General features: G+C 31.5%; 2 protein-coding genes across 2 annotated transcripts in view; both read right to left on the bottom strand.

Moving 5' to 3' along the window:
- Positions 1–602: 602 nt before the first annotated feature.
- LOC107704597 (uncharacterized) overlaps positions 603–12,989 on the bottom strand; it is a 20,213-nt gene continuing 7,826 nt past the window's right edge. Inside the window, exon 10 of the mRNA XM_016507572.1 lies at positions 603–638. The gene's annotated coding sequence lies outside the window, so the exon portion shown is untranslated. The remainder of the gene's footprint in view (positions 639–12,989) is intronic.
- Positions 3,964–12,982, bottom strand: LOC107704596 (uncharacterized). The gene is made up of 9 exons (XM_016507570.1): positions 12,914–12,982; positions 12,444–12,552; positions 12,144–12,326; positions 10,527–10,625; positions 10,311–10,451; positions 8,830–8,970; positions 7,340–7,424; positions 7,176–7,257; positions 3,964–4,521 (listed from the first exon to the last, which is right to left on the bottom strand). The coding sequence occupies exons 1-9, from the start codon at positions 12,965–12,967 to the stop codon at positions 4,297–4,299; spliced, it is 1,119 nt and encodes a 372-aa protein (XP_016363056.1). The 5' UTR covers positions 12,968–12,982; the 3' UTR covers positions 3,964–4,296.

Raw genomic sequence — 12,989 nt, 5'->3', positions numbered from 1 at the left:
CACAAAAATTATGCAGAAAATTTTACACTGGCTTACTCAGTGTTGTTTAGCATTAAATGTTCAGAAAAGTGCCTGTTTGTATTTTAAAACCAAAAAGACGGTGGGGGTCCAGAAGTATATCAATGGTGAACATTTTTAAATATCTTTGTTATTTTAAACTCTCATTTAGCATTTGAAAAGCATGTTCAAAAAATAGTGTGTGCAGTGACACTTCAACTTAGAAATTGTAACTTTCAGTAGAACCCGTAAAAGTTTTGTTGCATTCTTTGATCTTCTCTCATTTTACCTATTAAACATCTACTCTTAGACCTTTATATACCTTATATAAATGTGCTTGAAAAGTATTTGACAAGAAACCTAACAGATATCATCACTTTTGATTATGAATTCAATCTTTTGACTGATGTTGTAATGCGCGCTTCTCTCCGCCAGGCGTCGCGCTTGTCTGGAAACAATGTCCTGAAAAGTCACCTTCTCCTTGTAATACCTATGTCATACCTTTGTCATTATACAAATTTATGTCCTCATTTGTCTCAAAAACGCGCGCGCACACACACACACACACACACACACACACACACACACACACACACACACATACACACACACACACACAAACACACACACACACTCACACCCTCTCTCACACACACATATATATACATATTAAAATTAAATATTTTTTTTAATATATATTTTAATAAATTATGCCATGATTTTTTCAGTTTAGAAATCTAACCTGTTTCATTAATATACTGTATGACTGACAAATATGCATCACATTAAGCATATTAGTTCATGTTAAAACAGTTTAATTCAAATGCATGGAGATTTTATATGCAAATCAAATAAATCGATAATAGAAAAAAAGCAAAAAATATATATAGTAAAAAAAAAAAAGAATATCTTTCTATCTGTCTGTCTATATATTTATGCATATACTCCTCAAAGATAAAGATCCTAGCAGTTTTTTCCTTCATGGAGCCATGCCCCGACTCCTGACGCTGAGCGACGGTGATGCCGCTGGGACTAACTAACTAGTTACACATAACTATCACTCATCTCAGAACACCATAGATCAGCGCTTCTCAACCAGCGCTTACTTTACAGTCCTGTTCCACATTTATATGCTATAGTGATTACAATAAATGGGTAATAACCAGGTACTAACCCTGAACCTACCCCTAAACCTAACCCTAACCTTTTTTTTTTTAATAAATTTAATATTTTTTTATTTTATTTTAATTTTAGTTTATTATAAGTTTGAGTCATTTTGTCATTTTTATTATTTTTCTTTTTCTGTATTTTTTTTCTGTTTTAGTTATTTTAGTACTTCAAGTTAAACTAAACGAAAATGAGAAATTTTGTTAGCTGAAATAAAATGTTAACGTTTTTTATATTTTATTTCAGTACATTTTTATTTTATTTCAAGTAATGAAAATGTTTTTTTTATGATTTTAGTTTCATTTTTCATTAGTTTTTGCTGAGGTGATTTATGATTTCAAATAAGACCAAAGCATTAAAATAATAAAAACAAGATATTTCTTTCTTTAATTCAAGAACCAGGATTCCTGCCGTCTTGGAAAACCTGGATATTTGAGAAAACCTGTTTTTAAAAGTGTGAATTTGAATTATAAACCTGGAAAAAAAAGTCATTGAAATGAATAAAATCTTCCAACACAGTGAGCATTTTTATAATGAATGGACATTTTCTAGGTATGTCAAGCTCTTATGTATTTAATGGGTTTGAAATGTTGAGTAAATCCTGATCCAGTAAATCAGGAACAGACGGGATTCCTGACGAACATTCAGCTCTTAAATCTTCTGGAATCCTGAAAATTTATTATTTTAATTATAAGTAACTAAAACAATTACTTTAATCTCTGGACACTCCTAGTTTCTGAAAACTGAAATAAGTTTAGAAAATTAGAAAACTAATTAACATTAGTTAATGCATTAACCAACATCAACTAACAATAAACGATACATTTAATAATAATAATAATAATAATATCCACACTTTATTTTAAGGTCCAATTCTCATTATTAACGAACTATTACCTCTGCCTTAAAATCTCCTAATTTGCTCCTTATTATTAGTTAGTAAGGTCGTTATGTTTAGGTATTAGTGTGGATTAAGAGATCTAAAATAAACAGCCAATATGCTAGTGATATGCCTTCTAATAAACAACTAGTTAATAGTGAGAACTTGACCTTAAAATAAAGAGCTACCAATGATATTAAAAGATAAAACATTTGATTTTAATGATATTTTTGATTGTTAGTTCATGTTAACTAATGGAGTTAACTAGTGTTACCAAGCCAGTGTTATCTTAGTATCATTGAGATACTATATTATAGTTTATGTCAATATTTAGAATTTATATTTTCTGCTTTTATGGTAATTTTAGTTAAAGTTTTAGTAATTTTGTTGCGTATATTTATCATATATATATGATGCATACATAAAACGTTAATCAGAGGACAGAAAAGTGCAGAAAAAGTCATCAAAATATTATATATTAATACTTTTTTCTGCTTTCACTGACATGCCAGTATCAGTCATGATCATAACTACAAAAAATGCATTAATTTTCAGGATTTTAACCCTTTAAACGCCAGTTTGTTTACATAATTTGACTTTTTTTTTTTTACTTTAATTTTTTTTTATTTTCATTTTTTCAGTTTTAGTTATGTTTGTATTTCAGGTTAAACTGAGTTGACTTAAGTTTAGGTTAAATTGGGTTAAATGAAGTTAAATTAAGTTTTTATATTTTATTTTATTTCAGCTAATTTTTATTTTATTTCAAGTAATAAAAATATTTTATTGGTTTTAATTTTTGTATAGGTGATTTGTGATTTAAAATACAAACTGTTTAAAATCCCAGATATTTTAATGAAAAAACAAACACAAAAAGTGAATTATTTTCCATGTACTTCATGCTAAGCAGATTTTTTTGGATTATTACAGTCTTGGATGAGTCAATTAAAAACAACATTATTTTTATGCATTATTAATTTTTGTGCATTGTCAGGTTTCAAAAACTCTTAGCATTCACACCCACACAATTATAATTACATCACATCACAATTATAATTTCAGTTCAACTGAAAATGGTAAAAAAAAAAAAAGTAGTAAAGATAGTAAACATTTTGAAGCCTTGTCAACAGAATGAAAGCATATTAACAAAGAATGCATGATTTTATGCTTAAGTCGCACTGGGATTATAATATTGCTGTTATTTTAATGAGGACGCTTTTGTTCTTAAGGTCCTAAAATGTAACTCTTTTTTGTGTCTATTTATGAAAGGAAAATATCGGTAACACTTTACAATAAGGTTCATTAGTTAACATGAATTAAGCATGAACAATACTTCTACAGCATTTATTAAGCCTAGTTAATTTCAACATTTACTAATGCATTATTAAAATCAAAAGTTGTGCTTGTTAACATTAGTTAATGCACTGTGAATTAACATGAACTAACAGCGAACAACTGTATTTTCATAAACTAACATTAACAAATATTCATAAATACTGTAATAAATGTATTGTTCATTGTTTGTTCATGTCAGTTAATACATTAACTAATGGAACCTTATTGTAAAGTGATATAAATATTAAAATGAAAATATTACATATATTAAAAAAAGGAAAAATATGAGGGTGAAATATTAAAATTCCAATAAAAACACATTTTTGGCGAAATTCATGCTGTTTGCATGAACACAGCCGAAATGATCAAAAAAGCAAAAATTAAAAAGACCAAAATGTTCCTAAATACACACAAGGGTTAAAGCAATAGTTCACCCAAAAATGAATATTTCCTAAAATGTGTTCACCCTCAGGTTATTCAAGATCAGGATGAGTTTGTGTCTTCATCAGGTTTGGAGAAATGCAGCACTGCATCAGTGTCTCACTGCAAGTGAATGGGTGCCGTCAGAATGAGAGCTGATAAAAACATCACAATAATCCACAGCACTCCAGTCCATCAGTTAACATCTGGAGAATATATTTTACAGAAGTGTTTTGACAATATAATTTCATAGCCAATTTTACAAAAAGTATTTTTGACACCTAATGGTTTTCCCCGAGTCGAAAATGACCTGAACACAAAACGTGTTACAGTATATCACAAAAAAAACCATGTAAAAAATCAGAAAAAGTGTATTTTGAGGCTCTTAAAGCATTTTCAAAGTCTCATTCCTTTACTAAAAAACATGCATTTTTACATTTTTTTTTTAAGAATGCAGAAACCGCAGGCGAGTCATTCTGAGACGCTCACATGAGATCAATTCATCCAGTCTGAACATAGCCTGAGCTCTCGGGTATTAAGGGTAAGTCTACGTACTCCGGCAGACTGGAGGGAGCGAGAGCCGTATCTTCAGCGCTCGCACAGATCTTCAGTGGAAGCACGTCTTCATGATCAGACACCAAAGACACGCGGCGCTCCAGCTGTATGATGCTCTTCTCCGGCGGGAACACACGCTCCAGCTTCAGCGTGCAGATCGAGCCGCTGCCCTGTTTGCATTGAGCAAGAAAGGACGTTAAGATGAATTAACCCCTTAAAACCCACCCCCCATTTTTGAACATAGACGTGAAAGTGCACTATCCAAACATAAATTATTATAATTCATGAAAACTTTGGAATACAGACCTAAGGTTGGACTCCTTTTAAGAAGACAATCTGCAGATTACTCCAGAAGTGGAATCATTTCAAAATATTAAAGTATCAAAAAGTTATAGAAGTTTAAATTTACTGTAAAGAAAATGCACTGTACCGATTTTTTTTATTTTTTTATATATAAAGTAAATATTTTACAAAATATTTTTGAATCCAAAATTGATATAAAATTAAAGCCTTGTGTCTAAATAAGTTATGTTTCAAATTTGAAGTTGATATTAAAAAAAATTGAGGTTCCTGTGAGATTTTATTTTGGGCGTTATACCACAAACAGCCACCGGGTGACACCCAAACTCTGCAGAATTTAATAAATGTCTAAATTTCTCTGTCAATATTACGTCTATCAAAAAATAACGATCAAATATCGAATCTTGAGACTCAGACCTTTCCAAATATATCTATTTTGTCAAAATTCTAAAAGACCGTAATGCATTTTGTAATATGACACTTGACTCCACCCACTAAGGGGGAGGAGACCGCTAAAAGATTTTAAAGTACCATTTCCATGGCAACGCAATGTCTGATTTAAAAATGGTGAATTCTGAGGCTTTAAGCTTTCAAATGAAATATAATTTATGATGATTACTAAAATATGTGATAGAGAAAAAAGACAACAAAACAAGAGCGCCATTGGGCCCACCTGTGGGCCGGTGGCACTTAAGGGGTTAAAAATTATTTCGGGTCATTTTTGAGTATCATTTGGTGTCAAAAATCTACTAAATATCTATCAAATTATATTAGTGTTAATACACTTTTATACAATATTTTTTCACCTTTTCCCCATATCTCACACACTTGAATTTGGGTGATAAACATGAATAATTACGTCTATTGACGAACCATTGCAGCATAATATATTCATCACTTTTCTTCATCTGAAAGTGAATTTTTATGCAAGTAAAATTAATGTATTTTTCAGAGTAATATATAGAAATAAATATGTAGGTTTCATAAATTTGGACTGTTTTTGAGCAATTATGAGTTATACACTGCTGTTCAAAAGTTTGGGATCAGTACGATTTGTAATGTTTTTTAATGGAGTCTCTTTTGTTCATCAAAGATCAGTACGATTTGTAATGTTTTTTAATGGAGTCTCTTTTGTTCGTCAAAGCTGCATTTATTTGATCAGAAATGCAGAAAAAACAGTAAAATTGTGAAATATTATTAGAATTTCAAACAGATGTTTTCTATGTGAATATGTGTTAAACTGTAATTTATTTCTGTGATGTGCAGCTGTATTTTCAGCATCATTACTCCAGTCTTCAGTGTCACATGATCTTCAGAAATCATAATAATATGCTGATTTATTATCAGTTGTGCTGCTTAATATTTTTTTTGGAACCTGTGATACTTTTTTTCAGGATTCTTTGATGAATAAAAAGTTAAAAAGAACAGCGTTTATTCAAAATAGAAATCTTTTCTAACAATATACACTACCACTACCAAAATAAATTAATGCTTTTATTCAGCAAAGATGTGTTAAAATGATAAAAAGTGATAATAAAGACTTATACTGTTAGAAAAGATTTCTATTTCCAAATCAGCATATTATACTGATTTCTGAAGATCATGTGACACTGAAGACTGGAGTAATGATGCTGAAAATACAGCTGCACATCACAGAAATAAATTACAGTTTAACACATTCACACAGAAAACAGCTGTTTTACATTGTAATAATATTTCAAATTTTTACTGTATTTTTGGTCAAATAAATGCAAGCTTGATGAGCAGAAGAGACTTCTTTAAAACACATTACAAATCTTACTGATCCCAAACTTTTGAACTGCAGTGTAAATTCAAAGGAATTTAATTAAATTATATTAATTCCAATGTGTTAATACACATAATTCTCAGATTATATGCTCTTATAAATTTCATACAATGATATATTAAAAAAATTCTCATAAACATTGAAAAATATATATTTTAGTTTTTTTTTTCCATGTGTAATTTCAAATGGGTAAATGCAGTTATAACATTCAAATAATGTTAAAAACTCACTAATAAGAAGTTGCTGATCTGATACTATATGGCTTTAGTTTAAAGGGGTCATATGATGCTTTTTTAAAGATCATTATTTTGTGTATTTGGTGTAACAGAATATGTTGACATGCTTTAATGTTCAAAAAACACATTATTTTTCAAATACTGTACATTATTGTAGGTCCTCTATGCCCCGCCTCAATATATCAAAACTTAATTTTTGATTAGTAATATGCATTGCTAAGAACTTCATTTGGACAACTTTAAAGATGATTTTCTCAATATTTAGATTTTTTTGCACCCTCAGATCCAGATTTTCAAATATTGTCCTATCCTAACAAACCATACATCAATGGAAAGCTTATTTATTCAGCTTTCAGATGATGTATAAATCTCAATTTCGAAAAATTTACCCTTATGACTGGTTTTGTGCTCCAGGGTCACATATAACGATTCTTCAGATCCAAAGCAAGTGAAAACAGTGCACAGATTAACCGACTCTGACCTGAAGATGTGGCTCGAGGAGCCAGCGTCCGATCAGACTGTACCTCGGATTGGCGATGAAGGGGAAGAAATATTCCCTGCACCTGTGTGTAAAGTCATGACGGAGTTATTAATGGAGCCAAATCAAGACAATGTGATTGGTTTTTCCATGAGATCAGTGCTTACATGGTCCTCGTCAAAACAGAGAACATCCCCAAAACGAGAAGCAGGAGAAGCACTGGAACGGCAAACCTCAGCATCTCATCATAATCTGGAAAATCAAGAAGCACTTCAGCATCATCATCCTCATCCGTTGTTTCTTTTGTAAACTTTATGTTAATTAGTATCTTTTTTCTGAAAGCAATGAGACAGTTGAGATCACGTTATACAGCGATTATAGTCTCTCTGCTGTGTTTAGTCTAACAAACACTCTTAAACATTATATTCAATGCATATCACAGCTTTATTGCCGTATTGAGGTTGCATTTGTGCTCGATCAGTATGGAGAACCAAACCTGGAGAAATGAAAAAATATATATAATAATAAATGCAATAATAGGAAAATAAATGACTTAATTTGTGATTTTTGTATTATTTTTTTAGTTTATTAATTATTTTCTGTATTTATTTATTTTGTTTCAAATATATAAATATTTATTTTATTGTTTTATTTCTTTATTAATTCATTCATTAATTCATGAATTTTTTGTATTTATTTTTAACTATTTTTATTATTTTTCAATGTATATATTTATTTTGTTTTATTTATTTATTTTATTGTTTTATTTATTTATTCATTCATTTTTTGTATTTATTTTTAACTATTTTTATTATTTTTCAATGTATATATTTATTTTGTTTTATTTATTTATTTTATTGTTTTATTTATTTATTCATTCATTTTTTGTATTTATTTTTAACTATTTTTATTATTTTTCAATGTATTTATTTTATTAAACACATTTTATTTTATTGTTTATTTATTCATCAATTTTTTGTATTGTTTAACTATTTTTATTCTTTTTTAAATGTATTTATTTTATTGTTTTATTTATTTTATTGTTTTATTCATTAATTAATTCATCAATTTGTTTGTATTTATTTTTATTATTTTCAATGTATTTATTTATTTTATTGTTTTATTTATTTTGTATTTATTTTTAACTATTTTTATTCGTTTTCAATGTATTTATTTATTTATTTATTTTATTGTTTTATTTATTTATTCATTTTTTTGTATTTATTTTAAATTATTTTTATTCTTTTTCAATGTATTTATTTATTTTATTGTTTTATTAATTTATTTTGTTTTAAATAAATAAACAAAATAAATACATGTTTATTTAATTTATTAATTCATTTTTTGTATTTATTTATTCCCACATGTATTTATTTCCATATTTATACAGTACATTCATTTATTTCTTTTTACTTTTCTGCCTGCAACATGAAAATGAGGAAATAAAAATAAATGGAAATTAAATTATTTAATTAAAGAATAAAAAAAAAATAAAAAATACTTAATTGAATCATAAATACACAGGGAAAAATTATTCAAATTCTAAATAAATTTGTATTTGTTTTATCAAGTAATTTATTTCCCTATAATTACATTAACTCATTAATTTCTTCTTAATTCCTGCAGGTTTGCTCCTCCACACACCAGCACATCTTACCCAGAAGCAGCGTGCTGACGTCCAGACTGGCCTTTGAGAAGTTCCCGGATGTGGTTTCTCCGTGAATGTGGATCGAGTATCTCGTGTTTGGATGGAGCCGGAGGAACGAGTGTTGCCGTTTGTCAGGAAAGACTGTGAGAGCTGAGGAAACAGAGCGAGTGTGACTCCGTGTCCTAACTACAAACTATAGTACAGTAGATAATCTCAGGTGATTATGTGCTTTATTCAGAGTTAAACCTGTCTAATATGAGTTTAAATATAATTTTGTGTGACCTTATAGCCAAACTGAAAGCAACAACATACAAGTTAGTTTATCTTGGAAATAAATTAAAGCAAAGATGTCCGTTAAAACTGTGAAGTCACTGCGAACCAATGAGTGTATTCCATAACAAAGACGGTATCAGTCACGCAGTATGTACATTTAATGATGTTAAAAAGCTTTAATATTTATGAATTAGATTATAAACGTATCCATTTCGTTGCGAGTGCAGTGCGCTTCCAGATAGGCTCCGCCCACACACGCTTCTGATTGGCTGTGATATTTGAATAATTCTGTCGCGTCTGGTGTGGACACTCACGGCCCATTCACACGGCGTCAGCGTTTTATCACTTGACGGAGGGCGTTTCTGAAGCTTGGTGCTGACGCGACTGTCATAGTGACAACAGCCAATTACATTAGTCTTCTGGTGTATGTGATATTTGAATAATTCTGTCGCGTCTGGTGTGGACACTCACGCCCCATTCACACGGCGTCAGCGTTTTATCGCTTGACGGAGGGCGTTTCTGAAGCTTGGTACTGACGCGACTGTCATAGTGACAACAGCCAATTACATTAGTCTTCTGGTGTAGCATGAATGCGATTGGCTAGCGTCTGCGCTAGGGTATTTGCATAAGGCAATCTGATTGGCTGACGCCTGCGTTGGCGCTTGAAAAGTTGAGAAGTTTTCAACTTCTGCCGCGAGCAACAGACCCAACGCGACGGACCCACAATTCATTTCGCCAAACGCTTGACGTCATTCAAAGTAAACGAGAGGCGTTGACGCTGACGCCCCGTGTGAATGGGGCGTTAAAATTGCTTGTCGCTGGAATCTTGTCACGTCGCGTGCAGTTAGGACACGGTGTGAGAAGCTGCGTCCCAAATGACACACTATACACTATGCACTTATACACTGTGTACTTATGCACTATGTACTCAACCATAAACGGAGTCTGGTAGCTCCTCCCCCTTCACTACGTAATTAAAGCTACGGCAGTTGAGTGCATGAAGTGTGCAACATTCCACACTTCGTTTTTTCGTTGCATCATCCGGGTATTTAAAGTGCACTTTTTCTTTTAGGAATTTTCAGTGTGAACGCACTACTCACACTATTTATACTACAAAACGTCATAGAAGCGTGCATAAGTACGCGATTTGGGACGCACCTAGAGATTCGACACGCACACAGCACGTTCACACACACACTCACACACCACTGACTCACTCCGAGTCTCAAGCGGCCCGTTCAACACGAGTCGGTACCGAAGCACGCTAACGCTGGGCGTGGCCTCCTGCCAGATCCACTGCACCGCCACAGACGAGCTCGTCACGTTCACCAGACGGAACCGGACCAGATCCAGCAGAGCTGAAGTACATCAGAACACAGATCAGAGCATCTGACAGCGCTTTGTGAAGCTTGGGCATTTTCATCTTCATTTACCGCCGTGTTGTAGATCCGCAGAGATGGAGGCCGGCGGCCCGCAGAGAGACTCGTAGACGGGGAACACGCTGATGACGTACATCTGCTGCGCTGCAATGCCTTCCAGCAGCAAACGATTTCACATTGACACACTCTTTTATATCACTTACATACAGATCATATGTGACCCAGGACCACAAAACCAGTCTTAAGTGTCAATTGTTCAATTGCTACAAATATTCCCCAGCGACTTAACACTGCTTTTGTGCTGCAGGGTCACATATGAGTGAGAGAAACTCAAAACAAAAGAAATCATATTTTTCATAAAGAAACTTAAACCAGGTTATGACAGTTTTTTAGCATTATATACAAATTCACAATAAAGTGTCCAGAATTATCATTATTCTAATCATTATTTTTTACTGATTCTCATTAGATTTTCATTGCTTTCGGACGAATCTTGTAAGATGAAAGTTGCTTGGAATAAAAGCATCTGCTGTAGGAATAAATGCACTTTAATACTGTTTTACTTCATTACACGGAACAAAAATACAGTAATACCATTTTTTTGTTAAATCAGCAGAAAGGCAGCACAATGGTATAAATATAAAAGTATAAATAATTTAAATGACATTAAAGAGAATCGGGAGGGACGTCAAGTTATTTGTCATGAAAATCATGTCAATGTTAAAAACCGTAATGCTCTGAAATAAATACATAATTATTATTAATGTAATGTATAAGCAATACAAATTGCTTATTTAGATTTTTAGATTAAATACAAAAAAACAAAACAAAAAAAATCACACTATGAAAACAAAACAAAAAACATTAAAAAAGCAAACATGAGAACATATGATTTTTAAAACTATTTAACGCAGTATACATTTTTTAAACATTTGTTTTTTACTAAATCTATTATATTACACAATTTTCTTATTTAGATTTTTGTATTTACTTTTTAGATTTAATTTTGTGTGTGTGTGTTTTCCTGATGCTCACAGTAAAGCATGGCGCTTGCAACACTAAGATCACGGGTTCGATTCCAGCAAAATTCACACGGTTCTAATGCAGTTCGGAGGGACATGAGGTTATTTGTCACAATGTCAAAACTCTTAATGCTCTAAAAGAAATACCTAACTCTTATAAATGTAATGTATAAGCAATAAAATAAAATTGCTTATATAAATAAATAAATATAATTGCTTATTTATTCAAACTTTACACAAAAAAACTAACAAACATGAGAACATGATTTTTAAAAACGCATTTAACATTGTATTAATTATTTATAACTTTTTTCCCACAAAATGTGAGTATTATAAACAGCATTTTAAATTTACTTTATTTTAAATTTAACATTTTCATTTAATTTAATTATTTAATTTTTTAATTTAATTTGATTTATTTAATTTTTATTTTATTCTAAAAAACAATTATTTATTTATTTTCTATTCTATTCTATTCTATTCTATTCTATGCAATGCAATGCCTGAAGCTCAAACACTTAAGCATGACGGTTGGAATGCCATGTGTTCGACTCCCATTAGGTTTTTGGTTCAAATATGATCCAGACATGTTTTGTGAGCTTCACTCATTAATACTGTTATACGTCACATGTATTCTGTGTAATCAGACCTGGCAGAGGGGCTGTAAAGGTGGATCCAGTGACTCGTTCCCAGCGTCTGTGCTCGCGCTCGGTCGCGGCGCTCCATTCGATGGCGAACTCGCTGACGTTTACCGCGGTGAACTCGTGTTCCCAGCAGATCCGCAGTGAAGGACCGTCGGGATAAACCCAGAGACTCTTCAGCGCCGGCACATCTGACGGAAAACACGACGCATTCAACAACACAAGAACTATAATCAAAACCAGAGCTGCGACTCTTAATCTCTCAATTCTATTCTACTGAGAAAAGACTCTTCATGAGAAATGAGTACCGTGAGTCCGAGACGCGTCGACCGTGAGCCGGCGGTGCGGTGAGCATCCCACGCTGTTAAAGGCACAAACAGAGACCTCATACTCCTCTGACCTTACAGGAACAACTACCTACAGACACAAACACCACTCATTTATCCAGTCTCAGTCAGAAACTCAGATGATGATTTCTTATTCGGAATGACTCACTTGTAAATGCTTTTCTAACATAATGCTGATGAATGTTTGATTTGATAAAAAAATGTATAAATAAAATAATAAAATAAAATAAAAACACCCACACAATGAAAATGTATTTAACCAATTTCTGACTATATATCTATTATATTTTGTATATATATTTCTAAATTATTATTATTATTTATATATTAATTCATACATTAATTGTGTATGAATTACTATGAATGAATGAAAAAGTAAATAATAAAAATAAAATAATTAAATTAAATTAAAATAATAAAATAAACTCTACCTTGAGATGAGTGATGTGGATGGTTATCTTCAGAGAGGGCTGTTTGATGGGCATGTAGGACACTTCATATCCTTGA

Source organism: Sinocyclocheilus anshuiensis, unplaced genomic scaffold (genome assembly GCF_001515605.1).
Source record: "Sinocyclocheilus anshuiensis isolate Anshui unplaced genomic scaffold, SAMN03320099.WGS_v1.1 scaffold1614, whole genome shotgun sequence".
In the NCBI taxonomy this organism is placed as follows: Eukaryota; Metazoa; Chordata; class Actinopteri; order Cypriniformes; family Cyprinidae; genus Sinocyclocheilus; species Sinocyclocheilus anshuiensis.
Note: the sequence above shows the minus strand (reverse complement) of the source record. Positions and strands in the feature narration are given on the sequence as shown.

Excerpts from the sequence above, each read along its gene's own strand:
- LOC107704596 (XM_016507570.1), bottom strand. The coding sequence starts at position 12,967 with ATGCCCATCAAACAGCCCTCTCTGAAGATAACCATCCACATCACTCAT. Across the intron at positions 12,327-12,443 it reads CGACGCGTCTCGGACTCACG|ATGTGCCGGCGCTGAAGAGT; the intron begins GTACTCATTTCT and ends GTTTTCCGTCAG. Across the intron at positions 10,626-12,143 it reads CTTTACAGCCCCTCTGCCAG|GCATTGCAGCGCAGCAGATG; the intron begins GTCTGATTACAC and ends TGCTGCTGGAAG.